At 34.8% G+C, this 24,978-nt stretch overlaps 1 protein-coding gene across 1 annotated transcript; it reads left to right on the forward strand.

The window, feature by feature from the left end:
* Positions 1 to 738: 738 nt before the first annotated feature.
* On the forward strand, positions 739 to 1,823 carry LOC103496027 (uncharacterized). Its single transcript, XM_008457741.3, has 2 exons — positions 739 to 897; positions 1,104 to 1,823. The coding sequence occupies exons 1-2, from the start codon at positions 883 to 885 to the stop codon at positions 1,554 to 1,556; spliced, it is 468 nt and encodes a 155-aa protein (XP_008455963.1). The 5' UTR covers positions 739 to 882; the 3' UTR covers positions 1,557 to 1,823.
* Positions 1,824 to 24,978: the final 23,155 nt, after the last annotated feature.

Below are 24,978 nucleotides of genomic sequence, written 5' to 3' on the forward strand. Positions count from 1 at the left end.
AAACATATGAACTCCAAATGATGGTCCTTCGCCACAATCTTTTCATGCTTAAGTCAATCAAAGACTTTTGGTTATAAGAGTTTTAGAAATGAGAGAAGTAACTTAATTACTCTTCTAGAATTATGATGATGTATTATAAATACTAGCTGATTTAAGGCGTTTTTTAAACCTCTCCCAATTTTAAGCCTTTGTAACCTTTCCTTAATCATTGGTTTTGGATCTTCAATGTGTAAATTGCATATTCTTGAACCAAATTAACCACCGTCGATCTCTTACCTAGAGTGCAAGAATGATCTATTTAAGCTTTAAAGTAAGTATTTGAATCTTGAATCTTTTTTTTTTTTATTATTATTATATTAAGCTTAAACAATATTAGAAAAATTTAATACAAATTGTTTTTAGTACAAATCTACTCTAACAATTCACACATCTTAAAATATAAATGAATATTAATACCTATTAAATGGGAGTAGAAAGTACTCAAGACATGATAAATGAAAGAAACCAAATTATTAGTTAAGTGTAGATGATTAAGGCCTGTCAAGAGCTAATTGAGGAGATTGATTTATTCAATCTCTCTTTCACTTGATGCTGAAGTTGTTCAGCAAATTTAAGTAAATCAAGACATTGCAAATTGTTCATTTTTGTGAAAGTAAATTGTCAAATCTCAAGATTTTCAATTTATATTATTATTTATTTGGACCCCACATAAAAAAAAAAAAAAGAAAAAAAAAACTAATTACAAATCTCAAATCATCTTTTACACACTGCCACTCCATTCTCTCTTCTCTGTCCTATAAAATCCACTCTGCTTCATCATTCTTCCATCCCATCCTTTCTTTCTCTTCTTCAATTCCTTCTCCTTTCCACAAGGATTTTAGCATGGCTACTGCTGAGGTAAATTTGGCTTCCGACAATCAAGCTTAAACTTTCTTTCTCTCTCTCTCTCTCTCTCTCTCTCTCTCTCTCTCTTTTAAATAATCATAATTCAGAATCATATAACTATCTTTCTCGATACATTTGAATTTCTTTTATATATGGATATGTGAAATTCTTTTGAAATATTTTGAACAAATTTGGAACTGAGTCATTGTTCTTTCCAGGTTGTAACACCGGACACAGCTGTCCCAGAGGAAGCTACAGAGGTGGTGGAGGTGGAGGTACCAGCGCCCAAGGTTGAAGAAGAAGAAGCTCCGCCTCCGGTGGAAGCAGATCCTCCAGCGGAGGAGGTGGCAAAAGAAGAAGACGTCACGGATCCACCAGCGCTGGAAGAGACAGAAACACCGGTTGAATTTGAAACCAAGGAAGTAGTTGTAGAAGAAGAGTCGAAGGAAGAGAAGAATGAAGAAGAAGTAGTGGAAGAAGAAGAAAAGGAAGAGAAGAAAACAGAAGAAGCAGCTGAGGGTGCGGTTTTGGAGGAGACAAAGGCATCGGAGGCCGAGACACCGGTGGAGGAGGAGGAGGAGGAGAAGGCCGTGGAAGTGGTGGAAGAGAAGCCTGTAGAAGAAACAGAAGAGAAGCCAGAAGAAGAGGTTGAAGCAGAAAAGGCTGAGTAATTAAAACAGGATTACATATTATTGAGTGATGAAAAAAGTGAATGGAGGGTAGTTTGAGAAATTTGGTGTCTTTAAATTGTAGAGAGTTTGATTTTGTGTAATGTGAAAAGTGGTTGATTGAATGGGGATTGGGATGGAAGTGTAATAAAGCTATAAAAGGAGTATAGGGATTAGGGAACTTTGTATTTCTGTATCTTGGATGTCTGTTTCACAGTTGCAATTTGTTTTTGCTAGTTTGTTTGTTATAACAACTTACAAGTTATAATATATATATATATATATATATGTGTGTGTGTGTGTGTGTGTGTTTCTTTTTTTTTTTTTTTTTTTTAAAAAAACACATTATTATTTCAATATTGTGGTTTTGTTTATTCTCTTCTCCTGACATATAATGCAATAAAATAACTTGGATACTTTTTAAATGTATGTTTGAGGTTTCCAATAATGCAAATATAGCTATTTATTACTTATTATCAAATAGAAACGAGTGTATCGTTCAAACATCATTTAGTAAATATTTGAAGTAAGAGATTTGTGTACAAGAAGCAATATATCTGCTATTAATATCAAATAACAATTAAATAATCCCGCAATTATATATAAAAATAAGTATCTTTAGCAATAAAGATAAGATACTAGTTAGATAAAAATTAGTATCAAGTAGCAATAAAATAGTAATTGTTATCAGCAAATTGTATCCAATAAAATTAAGAATCAGTTTCAAATAAATAGTCATGTAATTAGCCCTAAATCTAACCTTTCTTAAGAATTAATATAAGTTTTAAAGAAAGCCAAAGTTTAGTGTTGGATTGTTGTTTTATTGTTTAGGTTACCTTGCTAGGGTTGAGGGAAAGTCTAAGTGTTGAGGAGTTGAGGGTTGGTAGCCAAGTGAAGTTGAGAAAGCTAGACTAATGATTTAAAGCTAAGTGTTGAAGGACTAGGCGTTCTGGATATTGCTAGGCGCCAAGGCAAGGCGTGGTACATGTTGTGCGTGAGAATCACAAGGCATGTCCTAAGCGGCCAAAGAAAACCTAGGCGAGAAGACCAGACATCGAGGACAAGGCAACTAAACGTGAGACAAGCCAAGAGGAGCATGTGCATCTGGTGGTTCACGAAACCAAGAGCATGAGAGGAGCACTTTGTAGCCAAGACTTACGAGGTTAGATAAGCGATATGGTCTTGTTAGGATGCTTTAAGAGAGAAGCTATGTTGTTAGGCATTTTGGAAGACTCTTAGGCATTACAGGAAGACGATTGAGTGAAGGACAAGTGTCCACAACATGCAAAATGTTTGATGTTGCGGTAAGTAGGAGGTGACAAGGTTGCTAGCTTCGAACCCTATGTTGATGTTCGCAAATCGCTTGTGGTGATCTAGTATCGGCTCTAGAGATGTCACTGGGTGACTACAAAGTCTTCAAATTCTGGAATTCAGTAATGACTTGACCTTTGGGATTTCTCACTTGACAAGGTCAATTTAGTTGACGAGTGCTCACCATTCTCTCGTGTGTTTTCCCTAAAATTGGTTGCAACAGTTTACTAAGAGAATAATCTATTTAGTAAGATGAGGCTGTCGGATGAAGGAGATTTGAGGAAGGTGTTGATTAAGTTCAAGGAAGAAGGGAAGGTCAGAATTCGAAGGATTTTGAGCAGTGTGGATTCTTCGAAGGTTAAATATCACATCCCTTCAAATTTAAAGCTGAATTTTGAGGTAAGCTAGTTAAGACAATTCTAAGCAGGTTTGAAGAAGGAAGTTTTTTTATTTTGATGGCAAGATTAAAATTACTGAATGCTTGAAGTTGAAGGAAGTTTGTAGAAATTTTGCAATTTTCTAGCCAAGGTTGAAGGTGATCGAAGCATCAAGTCACGAGGCTAAGGGTGTGTGCACGTTCGAAGGTAAGAGGTTTTCTGGCTTAAAGTAGGTGTGCGGCATGGCGAACGCATAACCAAGTAGTGTAGGGTACTGGCCAAGGCCATGCAACAGACCATGTGCGTGATTTAGATGCGCATGCGACAAGAGGGGCAAAGCTATGTCACACGGATAAGGGCTTTATGAGGGCCTGTGCGCGTGTCGCCTACTGCCCATGTCGAGTGACTAGCCATGCCATGACACTAGTTTTATATAGTTTTCATGTTCTTGAGATTTTTAGCTAGGTTTTGATGTTTTCTAATTTAAAAGGTTTAAAATAAGTTTAAATTTTCTTATAGGGCAAGAGGAGATTAGGCAAATCTATATGTTGAGAAATTAGCTACTATATGTGAGTGACAAAGGAATTTAAATGTGATTTCTAAACATGATAACTAAGTTTAATTTTAAAGCATGCTTTGAGTAAATTTATTTACGAAATGTACCTGATTTATATAGTTGATTTCCAAAGGATGGGTTTCGAGTTTAGAAAAGTTTGAAATGCATGAGTTTGACTAATAAGTTTACCGACAATGTTTCTTTATATACTGATATATGAGTAAAAATGTGAATGTTGTGTTTCTGAAAGTATTTAAGTTAAATGTTGTTTAAATCAAAGTTTGTTTTAGAGATTTAGGAGTTGTTGAATGCAAGATATATTTATAATATGATGTTTAAGTTTGGGGTAGTGATTTAATTAAGTATATTTTAGTCTATACCCGAGAGTTTTCCAGATATTTGTTGCAACCCTACGAGGGAGTTTGAGGTTCTATGATCAGGGTACTCAGTAGATGCCTAGACTTTCCATCATTGTGACAAGGTAAAGATGAGGACCTCTATAAATGTCTAGATTTTTCATCTCATAGTAGCTATCGTAAGATAGAGCACTACAAATGGTACAAGTATTCAGGGTACAACAATTGAAAGATAAATGTATGAGACGAGTGTTTGAGTTTGAAAACTATGTATTTACTTCGCTTTGCTTTAAAAAAATTTTTTAAGTCGTTTACTACACAATAATTTATTAAGCATGTTTGATTTTTAAAACTAGTAACTCATTGGGTTTTAGCTCACTATTTGAAAAAAATGTTTTCTTACTTTTCAGGTAGAGATCATGGATATGGTGCTTGACTTCATCTGCCTATCTGCTAGTGCATTTTAAGTTTCATACTAGTATGTGTTGTTTCAGTTATGTATTCCGATATGCTCATGAGTTTGGTTCAGTAGTGTTAAATGTGGGTTGTTCAGGGTTTGACTATGAGTTGTTCAAACTTTGTTATGTAGTTGTTTATATGTGTATATCAGACTTGTCTTGGTTATTTAGTAAATTAAAGTTTGGGCTACACTTCGTATTTAAAAGGAGTTTATTTCTATTTCAACTATTTTGTAACTTTTATGTTAGTTTAGTTTCAGTTCTAGAAGGTTCAATAGGTATTGTTAGAAGGAGAATGATATATGTTGGCTTCACGCCATCTCTTAGACTAAGAGTAGGTGGTATGGGAAGGAGTGTGACAAATTAAATCAGATGACAATAAGATAACAACCTAAATCATTCGCTAATTATCTTATAGTAATAAGATGAAAGTGATGCCTTTTTTTGCCTTTAATCCCAAATCTATTAATTTTAATTAATTAATTAATTAATGTTTGAACGATAACAAACTTGAATTAATTCACTAATAATCTTAATTGTTTAAGTGTCCATTGTATAGTGCTCAAAACTAGGAATCCAAAACAATTTGAATAGTCCAAATCGAGGATCAAGCGAAGAATTTATAGTTGAAGCAAGTTTAACGAAAAAATACCATAGGCGATCATATAGTGTAATTAATGTAATGAACAAGGTGTACATGATTGGTTTTGAAAAAAAAAAAGAATTTTATTTTAATTGGTTTTTCAAACTAAAAAAGAACAATTTTAAATAGGGGGAGACAAAATATTACACTGTATAGAACAATTCTGAAAACGGAAAAAACACACAGATCCATAATGAAAAATATAAAAAATGTCTCGTCAACAAAGCGCCTAATATATTTGGTACACGATCGTTTAGATTTGGTTAGCCAAATCTAAACGATTTTTTTCAAGATTCTTTGGTACTCGTTTAGATTTGGCTAAACGATTTTTTTCAAGATTCTTTTCGTACACGATCAACTATTTTTTTTAGGATTCTTTGTACACAATCATTTAGATTTGAATACTTTTAGTACACAATCATTTAGATTTGGCTACCCAAATTTAGAAGACATATTTTTAAGATCTTTTATATTTAATACACGATCTTGGACAACCAAATAACAATATGAAAAAAATATATATAAAAAAAACATATCTTTTATATTTGGTACACGATCTTAAACCAAATAACAGTTTAAAAAAAAAAAGAAGTGGAAGAGAAGAAACGCAATGGAAAGAAAAAAATCTCAGAGGAAGAGAAGAAGAAAGACGATGAAAGGGAAGGGTAAACCTGAAATATTGAAAAAAATAGCAAACCTCATAGACTTTTTTATTTTGTTACATGAGCCATAAATATTTTAGCTATTTATTATATATATGAAAATTTCCTTTTTTAAATATATTTTCATAAATATTACAAACAGCTAAAATATTTACGACTCGTGTAACACAATGAAAAAACCCATGACGTTTGCTAATTTTTTTTTCAATATTCCAGGTTTACCCTTCCTTTTCATCGTCTTTCTTCTCTTCCTTTTCTACAATTATTTTTTCTTTCTATCGTCTTTCTTCTCTTGCTTTTTTTTCCAAACTTTTATTTGGTTCAAGATCTTTTATCCAATATAAAAAGATCTATTTTTTTTTATTTTTTTAAACTTTTATTTGGTTGTTCAAAATCGTATACTACATACAAAAATCTTGAAAAAAAAAGTCATTTATATTTGGGTTGCCAAATCTAAACGATTGTGTACAAAAAAATAGTCAAATATAAACGATATTATACCAAATAATCTTTAAAAAGTTGTTTAGATTTGGGCTAGCCAAATCTAAACCATAGTGTAGCAAAAGAATCTTGAAAAAAATCGTGTAGCCAAATCTAAACGATCGTGTACCAAAGAATTTTGAAAAAAAAAAAATTGTTTAGATTTGACTACCCAAATCTAAATGGTTAAATCTAAACGATCATGTACCAAATCTAAACGACTGTGTAACGAAATTAAACGATCGTGTATAAAGAATCTTTGAAAAAAATCGTTTAGATTTGTCTATCCAAATCTAAACAATGCAATCTAAACGATCGTGTACCAAACAGTAACCAAATATAAATGATCGTATACCAAATATATTACACGCATTGTTGACAATGTGATTGACGAGACATTTTTGGTATTTTTTATTGTTGTTCTGTAGGTTTTTTTCGTTTTTAAAAGTGTTTTATACAGTATAAATATTTTGCTGTTTTGTTATATTTGTGAAAAGACCCCTTATCTTTATATTATTTTATTTACTTTTAATGTGAATATTTCATTTGATTTATAACAAGATATAATAGTCCAAATTAAATCAAACTCCTCTTTTTATCCAATTTAAACACACCAACTTTCATAATAACATAATCTAATAGAAACTCCAACACTACAAGAAATTGATATTTTCTGATGCATAAATGTGTTGGAAAAGGCTACCAAGTATGTTAGAAAAGCTTCTCCCGACGCAGTACTACACGTTCGAAAGCGCGTCGGAAAAACATCATCGTGAGACGTATTTCCGACGCGTAAGTGGGTCGACTTCGGGAATAGGTTAATCCCAACGTTGGCTTGGTCAGCATCGGGAATGGAGTATTCCCGATGTCCATTTTCATGTGTCAGGATTGAATCTTCTCCGACGTAGCATCAGGATACGCTTTCCTAATGCTACTCTTCAGGCATCGAGAATACACGACAAAACCCGACGCCGCATTGTGTCGGGATCCTTTTTCTTTCTTTCTTTCTTTTTTAATTATTATGACCAATTTCTTTAAATCATATGGTATGTTTTTTAGTTCCGATCCAATTTTAAATTCCATAAACTTTTCAAACAGAACAAATAAAATAAACAAAAAAACGAAATCTTCATTCATATTGTTCTTTTAACAATAAAAAAGACGAACAAATAAAAATAGGTAGAAGTCAATGAAGCAAAACATGACAGTCGTGTATTTTAAGAACTGTTATTTTTCCATCTCTGTCATTCACACATCGTGAAATATTAGAAACAAATTCATCGAGAAACTTAACAAATTTCAAGTACTTGCAAAATGCAACTTGCTCACTGCTAGTCAACATGTAACTTGCATGTGGCTTCACCAATATATTACCGACTTCTATCAGAGGTAAATCCTTTCTTCTTTTTAAATTTTGTAGGTTCAACTGAGCATTCGTGGCATCTTTCATTTTTTCTTCCATATTCAATAACGTACCAACCAAGTTGTCACAAACATTTTTTTCACAATGCATTACATCAAGTTTATGACGTAATAGTAATCTAGATCAGTAAGAAAGTTTGAAAAGAATACTTCTCTTAGTCCAATTGAGAGGTCTCTTTCTTTTCATATCTTTTAGTAAGGGATATTTACTCATAACTAAAATCTCCAACAAATCTAGTTGTTCCAAGGTTTCATGCCTATTCATTTCTACTAGAGGAGCCCTACGCTCTACCCTCCATCGTCTAGCTTACTTCTACGCCAAACATGGTTCTTTAGAAGATAGCGTCAATGTCTCATGAAATATATTTTCTCCCTTATCCTAAATGACGATCTATCTCCCATATATATGAGACATGCTTGATACCCTTTCATACTTTACCCGGATAAGTCACCATACATCGGAAAGTCATTAATGGTCCACAACAAAGTTGAATACAACTAAAAGAACTAACCAATAAGAGAAACATATGTGCACATATCAAAAGTCTAGAACTCTTTCAATTCTCAATCAATGGTTGAAGGTAAACACTAATTTCCCTACCAGAAGATCTTGGACAGGGTATGAGCAATGACATAAAGAAGTTAGACTCTTTCATGCATTTCTAAGGTGGCAGATTATACGAATTAACACCATAGGCCACATACTGTACGAGGTACTCAGGTTCCCAAATGGATTAAACCCATCTGAAGCTAATCTCAAACGAAAGTGATGTGAATCTAATGCGAAATAAGGAAATTCATAGTCAAAATGCTTCCATCCCTTTACATCATCTGGATGTCACATCCTCTGTTTCAGCTTGTTTATTCTTATGCCATCTCATGTCACACAAGCATTCTTGCAATACAAACAATTTTTGTAATCTCTATTTCAATAGAAAGTGGCGCAATACCTTATGCAAAAAATTTTCCCTTTGTTAGGACTAACACCTTATACCGAGACTTGCCAAAAGTTGGACAATGTTGCAAATCACCAAACACCTTTCAATACAATACACAGTTGTACTTACACGCATGAATAGTCTTTTATCCCTGGCCTATATCACTTAATTTTCGTTTCACTTCGTAGATGAAACTAGGGATAGTAGTACTACACATTGGAAATGCTGCTTTTAACAGTTGTAATAACATGTCGAAGGACTTGTTACTCCAACTGTTGAGAACCTTGCATCAACTTAACCAAAAAATTCTGGGAGGAAAATTTTGAACAACCGAGGTATAGCTCACTACGTGCTTCATTCAATAGCTTCTAAAATATGTTCGTTGTTTCTTGTTCTACACCACTCCTAACGACATGTCATTCTCCAAACCTTTCTCCGTTTCTTCTTCCTCTCCAATTGAACTTGTAAATCATGAAGCATACCCAACATTCTATTTTCTTTAGGAAAGGGGTCACCGCTTGTTCATTCATCAAAAGGGTTCACTACAAGAGACGAGGGTACTCCCGATGCACAAATACGTCGGCAAAAATGAAAAGTTCGTCGGTAAAGGATATCCCGACGAACAAAACGGCGTCAGGAAGAACGTCAGGAGAAATGCGTCGTGAAAGGTTTTCCCGACGCATACCTCGGCGTCGGGAAAACCTCTTTTCCGACGTTTTTTTCCCGACGTTCTTTACGTCGGGAAATCTTTTTTTTATATATTTTTAAATATTTTATTTTTACTTTTTTCCTTATAATCTTTTGCTCAAACATTCACAATGATGTTCGGATTGCTCAAAAAATTTTCACGACGTTTTGGATTAAATTAAAACAAATTAAATATAAATTAAAATAAATTCATAAATATACAAACACAAATTAAAAAATAGAATTAAAATTAATAATACGAATAAGTTTACTACAACAAAATATAGTTCTCAAAATAGAAAAAACATAAACATAATGAAAAGTCTCCCAACGAGGTGCGTATGTGCGTCATTCTACACCTTCGGTCCTAAAAATAGTATAAAAATAACTAAGTTTAATACATAATCATATATTGCAAAAACTTAAGAATAATAGAGACATATACGTACCGTAGAGCTAGGGATCATGTGGTGGTCCCTGTTGTGCACGAGTTAGTTCTATCATCTTTTTCATAGCTTCCACTTGTGAAGCTAATGCTTGGTGATTTCTATCTTGTACTTTAATCCGTTTGAAAGCTTCATGAAGTTTATCTTGTAATTCAATCTCTTTTTTTGTGGACTGTGAACAAGATGTCGACGAACTGCTTGCACTCGCCGTTCTGCGGGCCTTCGGCTTGGGTCCCCAACCAAGGTCTTTTGAGTAGCCTGGTCGTCTACCCAAAACCTGATCGCATATCTCATCCTCAGAGAGTGGCTGACTACCCTCTAGGGTAGGCTGGGATTGGAATTCCAGCATTTGATTCTGCAACAAATTTAAAAATTATGTTAGGTAACGCGCAAAAATATATAATGAAAGTGGATAATTAATAAGGATATAACTTACATGCACATCCTCGGCGGCCTGCGACACGAATGTCCCAGCTCGAACGTGTGTTTCCCGAAACAATTCCACACGATCGACCGGCTGCCCTCTTCTTTCAGCGAGCTCATACTGTCGTTGTAGAAACGACTTGGACCCGCTACTATGATTGTAAGGCTGGTTCTGTCTAGCAGCCTTGTTCGTCCGTGATTGATCCTGCATTAAAACAATTATATTGTTTATTTCTTATACATATTAAAACTTGTTATCATAATTAATCATGACAAATACCTGGAATGCACGACTGATATAATGGTCGCAGAGGAAGTGTCAATCCTCATCATGTCCAACCAATGCATTTGGTGGGTTGGCACGAGCCTCCTCCGGGTCGCTGTACTTTTTGAAATGTCTATGACAGTCGGTCCGGAACTCTTTAAAGGTCGTGAGTATCTGATGCTCAACAAACCTGTTCATTGCTTGATCATTGAAATCAAGCACAAACAATCGCTACACATTACAAACATAACACATTAGATTGGTTAAAGTTAGATATGTTTCAAATGAAATCATATATAAATGTGTAGTGCATTTAATTACCTAGAGGTCGCCCTTGACGACCTCAATGTATTCTCTCCCAACGTCCGCCCACTTAAGACAGCAGACGGGAAATGTCTTTCGCACGCACACGCCTATCGCCTGGCTGAAGCGAACGATGTATGGAGAAATAGGCTTCTCCGCTCCAGGGGCGATCGTCATCGGAATGCGCCCATTTATTGCAACGTGGCGCTCTAACTCTAAGAGTCGAGATTGCGCACGTCTCCTAGGAGTCGGAGTCTTTTGTTGAGAAGAAGACCCTGCTCAATAAATAGACAATAACATATAAAGTTAGAAAGCCCTACATGAAATATTTGTAAGTTAAAATGAAGAAAATTCTTAGACTCACCAGTATTGTCGCCCACAGATGACGACCCTCCAGCAATGTTATCTAAATCATCCTCAAACTAGAGGAACATATCGTCCGTCTCCATAAAATTTGATCGTCGATATGACATAATGACTATGGACATAGAAAACAAACATTCAATAACCAAATACGAACACATAGCTAGAATCAAAATATATAAACTAGATATAAATATGTGCATACGTGGTTTAATTTGTCACTATAATTCCTCATTGCTTGCATGTGACAAGTATTCATCCACATCGTCGATGAAGTCGTCAGTGACATGACACACAACTGGTCTTTCAACGATTGTGGGATCAACGTCATTTCTGCATAGAGTGTCATCCTTGATGTGGTCATCCACTTGGTGGCTTACAACAACTTCTAGTATATTAATATGGTCATTCTGAACATTCTTCACTTCTGGCACGTCCCAAATACGCTTATTTTGGATGACTTGCACAACTTTCCAATTGCTACCATTTTTTGGATCATCTACGTAAAAAACTTGATGTGCTTGAGTTGCAAGAATTACAGGTTCCTCCATGTACCAAAAACGGGATGTGTTGAGAGATTTGTAACCTACTTCAATGTGTGTTCTTTGACTTTTGTTTACGTCCGTGTCATACCACCGACACTTAAATAGCCATACATTTCTTCCCACTGACCTGTAAGAAAGTCATACGAACGCACCCCAAAAGTCCATAACTCTTTCAATTCCTCAATCAATGGTTGGAGATACACATCAATTTCCCTACCAGGAGAATTAGGACCGGGTATGAGCAGTGACATAAAGAAATTTGTCTCTTTCATGCATTTCCATGGTAGCAAATTGTAAGGAAGTAACACAACAGACCACATACTGTACGAGGTACTCATTTGACCAAATGGGTTAAACCCATCTGAAGCCAAGCCCAAACGCACGTTTCGTGGATCAGAAGAAAAATCAGGAAATTCAGAATCAAAGTGCTTCCACCCCTCTGCATCAGCTGGAGTCTCAAGACATCATCTGTTTCAACACGTTTGTCCCTATGCCATCTCATGTCAGCAGACCCTTCCTGCGATACAAACAAGCGTTCTAATCTAGGTACCAAAGGAAAGTGGCGCAATACCTTATGCGAAATTTTTTTCCCTCTATTATGATTAACCTTGTACCTAGTCTCGCCACATGTAGAACAATGTTGCAAATCAACAAACTCTTTCCAATACAATACACAGTCATACTTACACGCATGAATAGTCTCGTATCCCAAGCCCAAGTCACGAAGTTTTCGTTTTGCTTCATAAAATGAACTAGGAATAGTACTATTACACATTGGAAACGTTGCTCTTAAGAGTTCTAACAACATGTCGAACGACTTGTTACTCCAACCATTTAGAACTTTCACATGCATCAACTTAACCAAAAAATTCAACGACAAAAATTCAGAACAACCGGGGTACAATCATTACGTGCTTGATTCAATAAGTCCTGAAATATATTATTTGTTGTATCTTCATCTATATTTACCCTAACATTCATCGGCATTTCATCTTCCAAACGAAATTTCTCTATTTCCTCTTCATGTTCAATAGGGGCTTGTAAATCATTTAGCATACCAAAGATATCACCTTCTTCATTAAATTGTGTACTACTAGTTCCTTCATTAAAAGGATTACTACTAGTTCCTTCATTAAAAGGATTACTACTAGTTCCTTCCTCAAAGTTTTCTGTACCTCTATAGCTTAATGACTCTCCATGATACACCTATTCAGTGTAGTAGGGGGATATTCCAATAGTCAGCAGATGTCGTTCCACACCCTCTAATGAGCTCCAATTTAAATTCAAACATCTCTTGCATGGACACCTTAATCGTCCGTAAGCATCAACGTGAAATTTGGCAAATTCTAAAAATTGGGTCACTCCATGTCTATACTCAAGGGATAACTTATTTCTAAGTTTCATCCAACCCTTATCCATCGTTTAAGTCCCTAAAACATAAATAGGTTTGATTAGAAACATATGTCTCTCACTCTCTCACATCCATAACTTACTCCCCTGAATTTTCACTATTTTTCAATAACTAACTTCAAACTATAGAGGCTACCATAACTACAGGATAGCCAACACAACCTAATTATTAACAACAAAATACTTCAAAATATCTTCACATCCTACAAACCCCTCTAAACTACAGAGGCTACCATAACTACAGGATAGCCAACACAACCTAATTATTAACAACAAAATACTTCAAGCTATCTTACTACCACCCCTTGAAACCAGCAAATTCAAAACAAAAAAGGCTACCATAACTGCAGGATAGCCATCCCAAACATAAATAAATTCAAAACAAAAAAGCTACCATAACTGCAGGATAGCCATCTCAAATCAACAATAAAAATATTCAACACAAACAGGCTACCATAACTGCAGAATAGCCAAAACAAATCTTAACACACATATTACATTCCCAATTCAATTTAACTATTAACTCCCCCCCTCCCCCGTCCAATTTCAATTTTCAATTCAACTATAAATCCCCCCCCCCATTTCAATTTTCAATTTAACTTAAACCCCCTCCCTCCAATTCAATTTTAAATTTAACTATACATCCCCCCCCCAAATTCAATTTAACTATTAACCCCCCCTCCAATTTCAATTTTCAATTCAAATATAAACCTCCCTCCAAATTCAATTTTCAATTTAACAATAAACCCCCTCCCCCAATTCAACCCCCATTCAATTTTCATTTAACTATAAAATCCCCCCTCAATTCAATTTTCTAAAAAACCCTAAACCCTAAACCCTTCAAATTTCAATTCAACCACAAATTACACACACTCTATACAAAAATACATTTAACAAATAAAAATCTATTCCAAAAGAAAATCCTAAACTAATTTTCATCAAAAAAACCCTAAAACATAAATTTAAACTAAATAAAATTTCATTTTCCACTAACTTAAAGTGGCAGACGGCGGCGAGGGAGGGCGGCGACGGACGGCGGCGGAACAGCGGCGGAAGGGCGACGAAAATCACGACGACGATCTCGGCTTCTCCTCTCTTTTCCCCTCTCGGTTTCGGTCTGTAAATTACAGAACTGAAACAATTTTAAAGGGGATTTTCCGACGCAGTGATGTGGCATCGGGAAATCCCTTAAAACGCGTCGGGAAAAGGGGAATTCTCGATGCTCATTAAACGTTTTTCCCGACGGTTGATGAGGCATCGGGAAAAACCCCTATTCCCGACGCCGCTCTCGACGCTCTGTTCACGGCGTCGGGAATAGTTCGTTTTTTAAAATTAATTTACCCTTTTCCCGACGTATACTTGGCGACGCCTTCGTGGTGCATCGGGAAAGATTGTTTTCCCGACGCATTGTTGACGGCGTTGGGAAAGCCCTTATTCCCGACGTTCTTTATGCCGACGTCCTTTTCTACGTCGAGAATGCTCCATTTTCTTGTAGTGGTTACTACTTGTTCCTTCATCAAATCTTTCTATACCTCTATGCAAGTCAACTGGCTCCCCATGGTAAACTCAGTCTATATAAGAGAGAACTATTCCAATTGTTAATAGATGTCGCTCCACACCCTTTAATAACTCCCAAATTGTGATCATACATCTCTTGCATGGGCACCTTATTCGTCTATAAGCATCAACGTGAAACTTTGCAACCTCTAAAAATTGTGACACTTCCTCTCTATACTCAACCAAAAGTTTATTCCTAAGTTTCATCCAACCATTGTCCATCGTTAAAGATCTAAAACATAAATAGGTTTGATTGTTGAATGTTAGAGAAAACGGAGTTGAGAGGAAATCTCAAAAATATTATACGAGACATAAGTTATTAGGCTTTCAAGGAAATGAAGAAATTCTAAGACATAACAACACTTTGATGGAGTTTGGATCTCTATTAATTTTGGTTACTTTTGATGGTGGTTATGCAAAAAATGCTCAACAATATTTAGCAAAAACTCTCGCTTCTACAACAAAATATTTAGTCTTATATTATCCTTCCCTCCTTGCTTGAACTTACTCCATGAACAAACTACACCTCATAATAAGTACCTAATCTCACAATGTTTTCTCTAAGGCTATGTTTAAAGTATTTAAGGCCTACCATAATTTCAGGATAGCCAAAAAAACAAATCAACTGTAAGATACTTCAATCTTTAGAACTAGCTAACACTTCCAACAAATAAAACTACTAACAAAATAAGAACTACATATGTATAAACTAATGGCTACCATAACTGTAGTATAGTAAAATTCATTTTCAAACTCACAATAATTAAGTTTAACATACTTCCACAAAAAACCACCACTCCACAACAAAAAGTTCATCAAACAAATTCTCATCAAATATGTAATCAAAATCACATAAATAATATTAAATTTATAAGAAGATCTTCAAACATGCTCGCTATTAATATTTTCTAAATCTATTTCCAAATTCAACTCGCCAAATTCGTTTCCAAACTTAATTCGTTTAACAAAGCATCACTCATCATAAAAACAAAAACATAAAGAACAATAATAATAAATCAATAACAATAAAAGCAACAATAAAATAAAATTTACAAAATCAACTACAAATTAAAGTCAACAACAAACTAAAAAAATCAATATTTTAAATCCACAACGAGATCCACAACAAAATGAACATAGTTTACACATTATTGATATAAAAGAATTATATACCAGTGGGTTGACGACAACGACAAGTGAAAAAAAGGATTGGCAATGGTGGCAAGTAGAATAACACACTGAGAGGCTCTTGACAAATCACAAAAACAATCACAAATTTAATAATATTTCTAATCTCTAAACCAAAATAAAGGAAAAGAAAAGAAAAAAGGAAGAACAAAGGCTTAATGGTGGCGAAGGGCGGCGAGCAAAGGCAAAAACCGGACGACAGAGTGCTACGACGAAGACCACGGTGGACCACGACGGGATTTTGAAATCTCTCCATCTCTCTCGTTTTTTAGCTGAGCTGTGTTTCATATCTGTAAAAATGGGTTTTAAAGGGAAACTTTCGACGCACCTTGAAAGGCGTCGGAAGTTCCTGCACAAACTCCGACATTGTTATACATGGCATCGAGAGAAGTTAAAAATTATTTTAATATTTTTCGTATGCTGACGTTACGTCGACGATTCCTGACGCAAGCATCAGCCCCGTTATGCATGGCGTCAGGAGAAGTTAAATGAGTTATTACATTACATACACCAACATCATGTCGGCAGTTGCTAACCCTTATGTTAACGTCAACATGCTTGGCTTCGGCATAAGTTAATTACTTTCTTTATTAATTTACCTTATGCCGAGTTAGCATTGGGATTGCCTCCCTTTCCCGACGTGGCTTCTATGGTGTCGGGAGAAATGGCTTGTCTCAACTTCTTTTATCCCAGCGTCGGGAGAAATGACTTGTCTCAACGTCTTTTATCCCAACGTTCGTGTTATGCGTCAGAAAAGACATACACTTGTAGTGTAAATTCTTTGTATAGGATGCTCTTACTTACATGCTTTTACATGAATGATTAAGATAAAGATCATTTGTATCATTTTACAATAATCGTAACAATTACAAAACGAGTTGTATCCATAATGTCACTTGGATAAGTCATCGAACGTTACTCCTATACTATGTTCCTTTTTGGTTATTTTTTAAACATGATTAAATTTTGTATGTTTACATAAATGTTTAAGTTTTTACATAAATAAACACATAACTAAGTTTATTGGATTGAGTTAATGCAAACGAATAAAATAAAATCATTTCACTGAATAAATAATTGGTATGTACAAGATTACAAATTGCAAGAACTCAAAAGATATAAGACACTAGACCCAACACAATCAATATGATTTAAAGAGAAATTTGAAGTATTCATATTCAAATTTAAAGAATTAATATTAATTAAATTGAATACATTTCATTACATGATTAATGATTAAAGCTAGTTCTTTAAAGATATAAATATTTTTCTAAGACTACGACTTCAAGAACATCATGCACTCTGCTTCCATACATCAAGCTTATGCATTAAACCAAGACAGGATCAAAGGATCAAGCACTAGAGATTGAACACCACATCGCATCAAATCAACACAAGCTCAACATCAACACAAATTCAGCTCAATGAAACACCTTTCTTCAAAAACCTCGTGTGAACAAAGTCAGACCTGGAATTTATTAATCCTCAATTGACTAGCTCATTAGTTGGTGTAGCGTTCCATTCACGTGAAGCTTGTTTCAAGCCATATATGGCCTTCTACAATTTACACCCTTATCCAGAATGAATTTTACTAACATATCCTGAAGGTTGACTCATATAGACATCCTCATGTAAGCGGCTAATGAGAAAAGCATTGTTAAAATCCAGTTGGCATAAGAACCATCCTTTTGAAGCATCTATGCTCAGAATATACCTTACTGTAGAGGCTTTGATAACTGGATTGAATGTTTCAAAAACATTGATGCTAGAAGTTTGGTGAAACACCTTGGCAACACATCAAGCTTTGTACCATTGTATAGATCGATCGGCATTTTGTTTGAGATGAAAAGCCCACTTATTACTGACAGCATTTGAGTTGAAGGAGAAAGAACCAAGCGCCAAGTGTTATTAATGTGCAGAAGAGCTAAACTTTCATAGACAACAACCTCCGTCCATCGAGGAGTGGCAACAGTAACATGAACAGAGAAGTAGGGTCAATGAGTGCCCAATCCATAGTTGAGTTGGTTATCATCCATGCTTTTGGATTTATTATGCCAACTTTCCCATGGGAGATCATAGGATGAGATGGAAGTGGTGGAGCATAAGGAGGTGCAGAAAAAATCAGAGAAAAAAAGCTTGATTTTGCTCGGAAGGGGGGAATCAGAGTAGCAAATGTAGGGGAAATAAGCGTGATGTCATTCGATGGTGAAGGTAACGACGTATCATCTAAGGGAGGGATCAGGTCAATGGACCGTATAGAAGAGAGAGGAGAGGGACAACCGGATAAAGGACTCAAGGGCCGGCCAGGGGAAGAAGTGGGCAGGAAAGTATTCAGGTTTGATGGGTTGGGCTTAACATCAAAATGGGTTGGAGTACTTAGCAAAGGCTAGGGAAGAAAAGAAAGAAAGGAAGGAATATGCTTAGTCAACTCATTGATGTGATGAGGCTTCGACGATGGTAGATGTGGGCCAAATAATTGAGTATAGGGGAACTTAGATTCATTGAATTTCACATGGCGGGAGATTATTAATTGAGTTGACAAGAAGAATAACAAAATTAGAGATTTATTTTGGATAAATGACAATTTTATTTTTAAATTGACAAAATAGCAAAACAGAAATTTTTTAAATAATAAATACGAGACAATGTCTTAAATGCCCCTACCTAATTGACAAATGTGATTTCTAAATACATTTGTAACAAAATCCACAATACCCTATAATTAATACAAATTATACACCCACCATTTCACATCCAATTCATTATTTGGAATTTGGAAGCAATCCCTAGCATCTCGTTCTTCACTTTTGAAGAAAATAGCCTACACAGCTCGCTCGCATAACAAAGAAAGCAGCTCGGATGGCTCAATAGGGGGCACGCCCTGGTGCAACAGCGTGCTACAGAGAAGGATAGATGGTGCAACAAGCTCCACGTGAATGAGAGATCGTGACGACAGCGGCTGGGTTCGTGGAGATGCGATGACGACAATCAGAGCTTCGCGAACAAACACCGGTTGGTGTCTGCTCGCTTCAGATGTGTCCACTCGCTTATAACAACAACAACAACAACAAGTTTTTAAAGCAGAAAACTTCTTTTTATTGCCAAATAATATCTGAAGGGGTGACTTATCTTACAACACTAGTGTAGGCAATCCATTGATTAAAAATGGCAGCTGTGAGGAAGACATTCCACCACAATTTTTAAGGCATTACTACTTGTGCTGACAAGATGAGACCACACGTCCATCTTGAGTCCAAGTATATGGACATGAGTACTTTGATATAGTGCCCATGATTTAAAGAGTACGGATTTTGAAAAATTCACCTCCATTATTTGAGTAACTATGAAATTGAGTTTGCACGTATCTAACGAAATATTTAAAGGCCTCAATAGCTTCACTCTTTTGTTTAAATGGATACATCCACAGATGTCTACTATAATCATCCATAAACAAAATATAATATCAAAACCCTTTGGTAGAAAGAACCGAAGCTGGGCTCCACAAATCAGTATGAATAAGATAAAATACTGCATTAGCCAGAGATTGAGAAACAGAAATAAGAATTAAGTCTATGCTCAAAAATCTATTTCTTCATTACTGTTGATTTTCGTATTGCAGATTTCAGACTATGGAATTCAAAACTTTAGAAGATAGGTGTTCCAATCTTATATGTCGAACAAGTTTGGAGACAACAACATTGATATCTACTGTGCCACCAAACAACACCAATGCTGATGTGCTCTCTTATTTTTGTGCAAAAACTAGTCCTTCTTTCGACTACTGGGATTAAAACGATCAACATTCTTTAGTGCAGCTCCCCCACGATGGTAAAGACCATCATTAAGTGTTCCTTCCAGTAGAACTTGACTCGTATCCCCGTCCTTAACCAGGCAATGATCACCGTAAAATTCGATGTATATATTATTATCTTTTTTATAGTAGGCACATATAACATATTTTTAAGATTTAAACCAGTGGTCCCAACAGACAGATATGAATTCTCAACACTAACTATTTGCAATTTATCACCATTTCCATCAATGACTTGTTCATTACCTGAATATTTAACTGAATTAATCACATTCCATACTCAGCTATCACGTGATTGGTTGCTCCACTACAACATACTAGGTCAAATCATCCATGATTTTAGAGGTTGAATCATCCACGAGCTTTGGTCACTTTGGTTTTGGTTTGAATTTCCAGTGAATTCATTGTTAAAACGATTGTAACATGCTAGGTATAGTGACCATACTTGCCACAGATCTGGCATGTAGGTTTGTTTCTTCACCTATGTCTACGACCCCTTCTCCATTAAACTTCTGTCCACCACGTTGTCCATTTAAGGGAGAGAAACTGTTATTCTGATAGTACTGATTTGATGATCGTGAGTCTGATGGTTTTCTATTTTAAGCAATGTTAACCGCTACACTTGCTCCAATATTCCCAATACTTTGTTGGGAGTTTTGATGTTCAGATGCTCAAGATGTTTTTCAAATATAAGAAGTTCAAACTGCATATCCAAGAGATATCCTCTTTTCCTTGAATAACGATATAATAATAGAATGAATGCCGAATGATATGGCTTCTTGCCATTTATATACAAAGAATCCCACATAATTTTGGAAAGAATAATAAAAAAACAAAATGCACAGGAAATACATGAATATACAGATGTACATCAATTGGTTGAGTAAAATATTCCTCTAATAGAATGAAGGTTCTGGAATTTGACGCCTCAGTTGATGACTAGATGATGATCCAGCCACAATGGACGACATGGCAGTGTGGACGTGGCAACTCTTCCTAACATTCAAGCTTACATGACAAATAGATCAAAGGTGAGAAGTGATTTAAATCGTACCGTAACCATTATTGTGTTTGGTAAAACAAATTACCACTAAATCTATTAAAATAAATTATAAATCACACCATCAGTTCAAACCTTAACTTGTCCAAGCATAAAGTTGAAATTTACCAACAAAAAAAAAAAAAAAAAGAAAGAAAGAAAAAAAACTAATTCACTTCATACTATAGCTAATTGGTCGGACCACGAAGCTTGATCGTGAAAAAATGGATACAACATATTTCCAAGCCGTAAAAACATGGTTGCACCCAAGTCTCATGCTTCCTTTTATCTATACATAAAACCCATAAATAGTAAATGTAATCCGTTGACCATTATTAATAGAGTGTGATTATTTAAATAATATGTTATTGATTATATTATTAGTTTTGTCTTAATAACTTAAATCCAATAAACGAACATCCTAAGCTATTTGATGAGTCTTGAACTGTATATAGAGACATACATGGATCAATATTTGAGATACGACTCACTTTGTATTTGAAACAAACGCAATGATCCAACACGTTCGTATAGATGACATGGAGTGAGGGTATCCTATGCAATGAATTTGCATAAGATCGGACTACGAAATAGTAATCACTAGATGCAACTCAATTAACTTGTTAGGTTTTTATTTTATTAGGATGACCTAGGTAACTTAGTCTTAATCTTGAGTGTATTATAAACTCCTATTCGTGAGGGATTATCCTTTGATTTGTATGGGTGAATATGGTTAGATTTCTAGCTCAATATGTTTATCATTTTGAGGGCAAGATCGAGTCGGGAGCTAGGAAACATAATGACAAAAGATGGAATTCACTATTTCCCAACTTTAGGGTAAGTAGATGAGTGTTCCCTTAAATGGTGTCTCAAGACTTGAACAAATAGTCCTACCTTCTCTATAACACGAGAGGGTTTCTGTTTATTGGTTGGACTATAAACAGATTGTTCAGAGGAGCATTGTGATAACTTGTAGAAATACAAGCTATTATGGTCTTTTAGATAGAATAATGAAGCCAAAACATTTAGTACTAAAAGTGTCAAAATGCGTAACTTCTGTTACTAATTCATAAGTATTTGGAAATACATTTTACATAAGCCTTCATACCTGTTTGATCGTGTTTTTAGCGTCTTAATGCAAAAATAGGAATAAAAGAATAGACCAATGACTTGCAGAGGACTTCACACAAAAGCTAGGCGAGAAGAGATCATCTGGAAAGTACAATTTCTAGGCGAGGATATATGTCATCACGTAAGGAAGGTTTACTAGAGGAAAAGAATAGTAGTTGGAGTTGATGTGACTTGACAAAGCTGCAACCAACACTGACATGATCAGAAGAATAAAAGTTTCTCGCCCAAAGTTACTTATATAAAGCCTCCTTCTACACCAAGCAAAGTGTGCCCCGAATGAGCCAAAACCCTAGAAAAGAGTGGAAAGAGCAGCCTTTCCGCCATCTGTAAAAATCACGAATCTTTTTCTCCAATCAGTTAGCAAGTGAGAGCTTAGAGTCCGAGTAGAGAATATTCCATTTTCCATTTCTCCTAACTTGCAATGTTCATTTTTATACTTTCTATTTTTGTATTTCTTTACAATGTATTTGTTCATATTGTACACTGACCTAAGGCCTACATTCTTAAATATATTGCATGTTCATACTCTTTTCAATCCATCATTTCTTTATTGTTCATCTACCATGTGTTATCTATAGTTTGGTCTTGTGATAAGTTAGTTCTTGATAAGAAGTTTAATTAGCTTATAAAGCTTATCGCATTAGTGGAGCTTCAGTCATCACTTGCCAATGATATCGCCAACTACTCGAGAGAATAAGTAGCAAGGACATGGCTAATAGGCGCAAGGATGAGTTTGGAGATAAACTCCACCTCTTGACGAGATCACTTCCATCATTTGTGTCCTAAAAGAAAAACAAGTGTGAGTATCTGGCACTGAGAGGTTGATAACCTTAAAAGAGAAGTTCTATAAAGAGCTGTTTGGATTACATTTTCAAGTCTTTAATTCAACAAATAAGTTATTTTGACAAAAATTAGAGTGCTTAGAAACCACTCATAATACTTTTTAGGTGTATTTAAAAAACTTTTCACAAAAAAGAGTTTAAACAAAACTGAATTTCTTCAAAAACATTTTTTTCTTAAGTTAATTCAAACGAATCCTAAGTCTTGTAAGTGAAATCTTATAGATATATTTCGCTTAACCATGTTTAGTCATTTGCATCCCAAGAGGCGAGAAAGTATGGTGCTTAAGACACTGAGAGGTGCTTGCCTTAATCATAATCTTGTAAACTTGTCTATAGCGCATCAAGGTTGCCACATGGGTTAATAGCCTAATAACGCGGAGACTTTCTTTCGCTCTTTCTTACACAAGTTAGTTCGCACCTCCATCCGCCTCCATTTTTATTCCCCTTTTACAAATTCTCTAGTGTAGATAGTAAATATAGTTTAAACTTATAATTTACCATACTGTATAGATAATTCTTTTATTCCGCCTGAATGGAGAGTAAGTCTTAGAACTAAGCTTTGATATCAATTCCATGTGTTCGAGCCTGAATTACCCAGAAAACCTATTGTCTCACTTATACTTGGACAAGTAGTAAGAAAACTTGTACACAACAAGAACTTAGTAACTATGCGAGAACGCGAGACATAGAGAGAATAGGGTACGATATGCAATGACCATGCTTCATTGCACATAATAAACTATAGATACACCACACAGTGCACAACTTTAAGTCTGAATCAACTAACCACATTGGTATTTACGGATCATTAGAAGTAACTCAAGAATAAAATGATAATTTGACCTAGTTGGTGTCACGAACACTTGTGAAGGACTAACTTACTGTTATTGATCTGTATCTATGGACATAGAAATATATCTAAAGTGAGAAGAGTTCAGTTCTAAGTCTTTAGTAAAGTACGTGTACGCACAGTTAACGAATATTGATTAATGTGGTTAATGAATTTAGTTAATTACTCTCATATCAATGTAGCTTCTGATCTGTAGATTCATTAGATCCCCTTCCTAACTCGTAAAGGGTTATGAAGGTTTATATATATTCATTGTAATTTGAAATGTTCAAATTTACTTTGGAAATTAATATAATGTATGATGATACATTATAACAACATAAGGTGATACATTATAATATAAAGTTTATATTTTAATTAAACTGAATATGATTCAAAATTACTTTGTTAGAGAATGAAACATTTGAATGAATATAAATACTAATTTAATGTTAATTAGATTCATATTAAAACTATAAGTTAAAATTTAATGTGTATATGATACACATTAAGACTAGGTTATGAGAGAAATTTATATTTGAATATGATTCAAATTGTGCTTAAATCGAATATAGGCCTTTTAAAAAATATAATGAAGCGGCAAAATATTTACACTATATAAAACAATTTTGAAAATGAAAAAAGCCCATAAGCTCACAATGAAAAATACGAAAAATGTCCCGTCAACCACGCCATCAACAACGCGCGTAATATATTTGGTACACGATTGTTTTGTTATTGTTTGATACACAATCGTTTAAATTTGATCGTTTAAATTTGGATACCCAAATCTAAATGATTTATTTTTTCAATTCTATCGTTTAATTTGGTTACACGATTGTTTAGATTTGATTATAGGATCGTTTAGATTTAGTCATTTAGATTTGGTTACACGATCGTTTAGATTTGGCTACCCCAAATCTAAACAATTTTTTTATACACGATCGTTTAGATTTGGCTAAACGATTTTTTCAAGATTCTTTTGGTACACGATTGTTTAGATTTGTTTACACGATCGCTTATTTTTTCAAGATTTTTTGGTACACGATCGTTTAGATTTGGCTAAACGATTTTTTTAAAAATTTTTTTGGTAAAAATCGTTTTTTTTTTTTTGCACGATCATTTATATTTGGCTACTTCAATCGAAACGATTTGTTTTCAAGATTTTTTATATACAATCTTTTAGGTTTTGTTACCTTAATCTAAACAACGTAAAAAATGAGGAGGAAAAGAAGAAAGACGATGGATAGAAACTGCAACGATAAAAAAGAAGAAAGATGATAGAAAGAAATCATATTTGGGTAACCAAATCTAAATGACGTAAAAAAAACCAAATCTAAATGACGTAAAAAAAAAGAGAAAAAGAAGAAAGACGATGGAAAG

Source organism: Cucumis melo, chromosome 11 (genome assembly GCF_025177605.1).
Source record: "Cucumis melo cultivar AY chromosome 11, USDA_Cmelo_AY_1.0, whole genome shotgun sequence".
Taxonomy (NCBI): domain Eukaryota; kingdom Viridiplantae; phylum Streptophyta; class Magnoliopsida; order Cucurbitales; family Cucurbitaceae; genus Cucumis; species Cucumis melo.